The 5,586-nt window shown below is 39.0% G+C and overlaps 1 protein-coding gene across 1 annotated transcript in view; it reads left to right on the top strand.

Annotated features, from left to right (window-relative positions):
* NEK2 (NIMA related kinase 2) overlaps positions 1–5,586 on the top strand; it is a 14,113-nt gene that overhangs the window by 2,525 nt on the left and 6,002 nt on the right. Inside the window, exons 3-6 of the mRNA XM_012811845.2 lie at positions 1,345–1,357; positions 2,040–2,122; positions 2,881–3,007; positions 3,995–4,214. Coding sequence (XP_012667299.1) covers positions 1,345–1,357; positions 2,040–2,122; positions 2,881–3,007; positions 3,995–4,214 — 443 coding nt within the window. The remainder of the gene's footprint in view (positions 1–1,344; positions 1,358–2,039; positions 2,123–2,880; positions 3,008–3,994; positions 4,215–5,586) is intronic.

The raw sequence follows: 5,586 nt of genomic DNA, 5'->3' as shown, positions 1-5,586 counted from the left end.
GGGGATTCGAACCCGCCACCTTAGGTGTACGTGGCTGGCGCCTTAGCCGGTTGAGCTATAGGCGCCGAGCCTAGATACTTTTTTAATATCTTAATACTAAGCATTCAGATACAGGGAAATTGAGTGTTTTATTTGTTTAGTAATGTCTTGTAGCCAAGAATTAGCAATACTGCTTCATTTTACGTTTATATGCTTTTTCCACATGGGCCACCAGACCATTTAAACTCCTCTATATCAGCAATTCAAGTTTTTATTACCGTGTACTAGTCTCTGGGATTACAAAGATGAAATGAGTTTTGTCTTTGTCCTCAAACTGTAGGTCATCATCATCTGCATCAGACTCAATTGGAACGTTTGTTTCAAGGGCAGTGTCCTGAACACCAAACCCAAATCCAGTGAATTTGGATCTCTGGGCAGGTCCCCGGACTCTAATGGGATTGCTAGATCAGAATAAGTGTATTTCTGGCACCTCACTTTTATTTGGCCTTTGCATTTAACTGACCCTGTAACTAATTCTTATGCGTGGAGTTTCTTGGGCTCAGGAAGCTCACTTACTTCAGATAACATTTTTTATGATGTTAACTTTTGTATATACATGTTCTTTTTTTGTTGCTTTTTCCTGAATGCTTCTGCAGAGTCCACCCACTTATCTGTTTTCTGTATTGCTGGATATTTTGTTTCCAAAATTTTTCATCATTATAAGGAACACTGCTCGGCTTCTTTGTGTAAATTATTCTTCCCTTTTGGTTTTTTTCTTAAGAGTATGGCTCATAAGATGAAATGGCCAAGGTAAAAGGCATGAACATTTTGTGGATATTGTTAGGTATTGCCTGTTGGCTTTTAAAAACTTCAGTCAGTAGTGATAGCACCAATATGTTAGTGAATGAAATCTGAACAGATAAAGATGGAGAAATATTTATTCATTTTTTTAGTAGTTTACATTTCTAGGATTTTCCAAAGCTTTATAAATTAAGTTAACAGATCTGACTGTAGGATAAATCTTTGTGAATTAGTGATTTTGTTTTTGACTAAAATCAGACATGGACAGAACAGTGCCGTTTTTCTCACTGTATCAAATTCCAAATAGAAAGCTCTTAAATAAAGGAAAATTATCCAGTAGTGGTGCTTGGAAAATTTGAAACCTGTGTGATTCCTTTTCTCCTTTTCCCTGTTGCCCTTGTAATTAGATCAGTTCAGCTTCCCTAAGCCATTAATTGTCAGAAAGTGGTATTAGACTCACCTGTTGGACTGTGAAACAATAAGCAGCTTTCTGGAGATTTTGGTGGTACTTGTCTCTTTTCCCTCTGTTGGGAATAAGAGCTTTTGGTAGACTTGTTATTGTAGGTGGGGAAGAAAGGCAAACAATTAGAATAATGATATTAGTTATTGCAGTGGACTAAAAAAATATATAAATGGATATTTACATATTGGCTATTTTTGTATCCATTTAGATAGAGTTTTCTGAAAATTTTTTTGGTTCCTTTTTTTTTTTTGAGACAGAGTCATACTCTGTCACCATTGGTAGAGTGCTGTGGTGTCATAGCTCGCAGCAACCTCAAACTCTTGGGCTCAAGTGATCCTCTTGCCTCAGCTTCCCAAGTAGCTGGGATTGCAGGAGCCCGCCACAATACTCAGCTATTTTTTGAGATAGGGGCTCACTCCTGTTCAGGCAATCCACCCGCCTTGGCCTCCCAGAGTGCTAGGATTATAGGCATAAGCCACTGCTCCCAGCTGTCTCTGGTTCCCTTAAAATTGTTTTCTTGATTATGAACACCTTGAGCGTAGCGATCTCTCATAGTCACCTACGAATTGTTAGTGCATAGCCCATAGTAAGCACTTTCATTTGTGAGTGAAAAATAAGTGAATAAATTATATATGACAAAGTATATTGGGAAAATATAATGCCTTTTTTGCATTATAAATTTGAAGATAAAATATAGGCTAAAATCTTGGAGGCAATAATTTTCTAAGTTTCATAAGTTTTAAAACAATATAAACTCTTAACTCCTTCCACTTTTTTACCTTTTTCCCCTGTTTAGGAACAAATAAGTCGCATGTCCTACAATGAGAAATCAGACATCTGGTCACTGGGTTGTTTGCTGTATGAGTTGTGTGCATTAATGTAAGTATGATAAAGATGGATTCCTAGTCTTAAGGTTTGCACTGCTACATTTCACTAGATTCAGCTTTCTGAGTATCCATGCTAATGAATGCATATTCAAGTCTGAAAGAACTAACAGGTTAAAATTAAGGTAGATGGACAGGTTAAAAAGAACTATTTACAAATTAAAAATATAATCTATGAAGCTGGGTTTTTACTGCTTGATTATCTTGATTGATTGGGTGTTTTCCTGTTAGACTGAGGCTTAGCTCAAGTGGAGAGCGCATAAGTCAGACAGGTAGGGTAAAGCTACTGTAAAGATACGGAAGAAATGAAACAAAGACCAGGGGGAGAGGTCTGGGGCATCTGGAGAACAGGAAAGAGCTCCAACTGGTTCTCTTTTTTTCCTCTTTCCAAACTATTCTGTAGTGCAGTATTTTTCAACCAGGGACAGGGAGAAGCAATTTTGCCCCTCATGGGACATTTGACAATGTCTGGAGGTATTTTTAGTTGTCACAACTGGGAATGCACCTAGCATCTGGCGGGTAGAGGACAGAAAGGCTCCAAAATATCCTACAATGGACAGGACATTTTCTCACAACAGAGAATTACATGAGCCATGGCAGCAGTGCCAAAGTTGGGAAACAGCTATAGAGTAAAATCCCAGAATTAGAAACATAAATACAAACTGGAGCTTAAATGATGCTTTTGATTTGGTTTCTACTATGTATTTTCATTTTTAAAATTTGAAAATTTCTTCTTTTTTTTTTAAATTCCAGGCCTCCATTTACAGCTTTTAACCAGAAGGAATTAGCTGGGAAGATCAGAGAAGGCAAGTTTAGGCGAATTCCATACCGTTATTCTGATGAATTGAATGAAATTATTACGAGGATGTTAAATTTGAAGGTAAAGACAGGGTTATATACATTGTCTGTTTCTAGTGCTCAGTTAAGTTCTAGAGTATATATTCTCTCTTCTAGAGCAATGGAGGCTGAAAAAACATTAAATATGCTTTCTTTGCTAAATATACTCTGTTAACACAAGTGAAAACATATGTAAATTTGGCAAATTGCACATCCTTGCTGGCCTACCTTCTGTGCTTTCTTTATTTCTCTTCCCACTCTTCTGCCACTCTAGCAGATGGTTTGTAGCAAGGAAAGATTGTAAAAAGAATCCAAATCCTCAGTTCCCCCTTGTCCTTGACTACCTCAAAATGGTAGATAGTAGGGGAAGGGGCCAGAAGTAAGACTTTCTTACTCTGTCTCTAGTTCTAATTGAGAAATCAGAGACCTGAAAGGACAGTCAAAAAGAACAGAGAGAAAATAATTTGCATAGAAAGATTATTTGGACAAACTCTGGCTATGGCATGAGGAGGGAGATGTTCTAGGGATCAGGTTGATTAAGAGCAGAAGGAAAATGATGTAGGATCACAGAGGATACAGGTAAAGTAATAGAATTGAGGGTTGGTAAGAGAATATCCTGCTTAATGTAGTTTAGAGATGCAAGGAAGGTCCTTCCTCTAAAATGGACCCTTGCAATGCTACCAAACACCCCCACAAGATGTACCAGAGTAGTTCAGGAGTTAGCCTTCTTAGAAAGGTAAAAAAGTCAAAGGAGGAAAGAGGTAAGTTAAAATCTGTATTACCTTTTAGACCCAGAACTTCCTGAGTTAAAACCACTGGTGGTTTTTCCAGGCATTTAAGACCTATCATAAAGGAGTCCTTTCTTTTGCCTTGGAAATACACATACACACACACACACACACACACATACATACATATACATATCTACACACATACATACATACACATATACACCCTTTATTGTCATTGCTCTCTTAGGACAACTAATCTGTTATGCAATCTGACTAAAACACTAAGTATTTTTTCCCAGGATTACCATCGACCTTCTGTTGAAGAAATTCTTGAGAACCCTTTGATAGCAGACATGGTTGCAGAAGAGCAAAAAAGAAATTTTGAGAGAAGAGGGCGACGATTAGCAGAGCCAGAAAAGTTGCAGGATTCCAGCCCTATATTGAATGAGCTGAAGCTAAAGGAAATTCAGTTACAGGAGAGAGAACGAGCACTCAAAGCAAGAGAAGAAAGATTGGAGCGTAAGTCTGAAGCAAAGGAGAGCTACAATGGGTTATTTTGATGTGTATAAATATCTATTTGAAAAGAATATTTTATGTGTTCTCCTTCTTCTTATAAACACTTGATAAGCCAGAATATGTTTTGTAGACTAAATAATAAACTTGCTGGCATGTTGGATTTCTTTGAGATCAGATGCTAGTCAGTACATGTTATTCGGCCTTAACCATGCTGGCCTAACAGAGTAGCCATTATACTTTTACTATAGAGTTACATTTTTGCTTTCTCATCTTTAATATAAATACCCTATTTCTCCACAGTAAAGGAAGGTCTTAAAATTAGCTGTCTAGGCTGGGCATTGTGGCTTATACCTATAGTCTAGTACTTTGAAAGACTAAGGTGGGGAGGATCACTTGAGCCCAGGAGTTTGAGACCCCCTGGGCAATATAGGGAAATTATGTCTCTGCAAAAGTTTATAAAAATTAGCCAGACATGGTGGCAGGCACCTTTAATCCTAGCTTCTCAGGTTGTTGAGGCACAAGGATTTCTTGAGCCTCAGAGATTGAGGCTTCAATGAGCGTGATTATACCATTGCACTCTAGCTTGGGTGACAGAGCAAGGCCCTGTCTCTTAAAAAAAAAAAAATTGGCTCAGCGCCTGTGGCTCAAGTGGCTAAAGTGCCAGCCACATATACCTGAGCTGGCAGGTTGAAATCCAGCCCCAGCCTGCCAAACAATAATGACGGCTGCAACCAAAAAATAGCCAGGCATTGTGGCAGGCGCCTCCCAGCTACTTGGGAGGCAGAGACAGGAGACTTGCTTGAGCCCAGGAGTTGGAGGGGCGCCTTTTGCCCAGGGCGAAAGCTTGAAGCTCTGTCTCAAAAAAAAAGAAAAAAAATTGCTTGGGAGGCTGAGGTGGGAGGATCTTTCGGGCTCAGGAGCTTGAGACCAGCTTCGAACAATAGTGAAACCCCTTCCCTACTAAACCTAGAAAAATCAGCCAAGTGTTGGGGTGGGCACCTGTAGTCCTAGCTACTCAGGAGGCTGAGGCAGGAGGATTGCTTCAACCTGGGAATTTGAGGTTGCTGTGAGCTAGGCTGAGGCTATAACACTCTAGCCCAGGTTACAGAATGAGATTCAGTCTCCAAAGAAAAAAAAATTGCTGCCTCCCATAATGAAAGCCCTGAATTTATCTTCTGAAATGGCTGTGCCAAACACACCAGGTTTAAAACCCTATAGTATCTGGACTAGATATATTCAGGCAATTCAGTAGATAATATAGGAACAAGATGTTTTAGGTTTGTAAATAGAGTGGACCCTCTGTAAGTTGACTACCCAAGGGACTGTAACAAACTGGTCAACATAAGGAACTAGGCCTACTGTACTGATATGTACA

The sequence above is a fragment of the Otolemur garnettii genome, unplaced genomic scaffold (assembly GCF_000181295.1).
Source record: "Otolemur garnettii isolate 467f Iridium unplaced genomic scaffold, OtoGar3 scaffold00178, whole genome shotgun sequence".
In the NCBI taxonomy this organism is placed as follows: domain Eukaryota; kingdom Metazoa; phylum Chordata; class Mammalia; order Primates; family Galagidae; genus Otolemur; species Otolemur garnettii.
The sequence above is the reverse complement of the archived record's forward strand: the minus strand, read 5'-3'. Positions and strand labels throughout refer to the sequence as shown.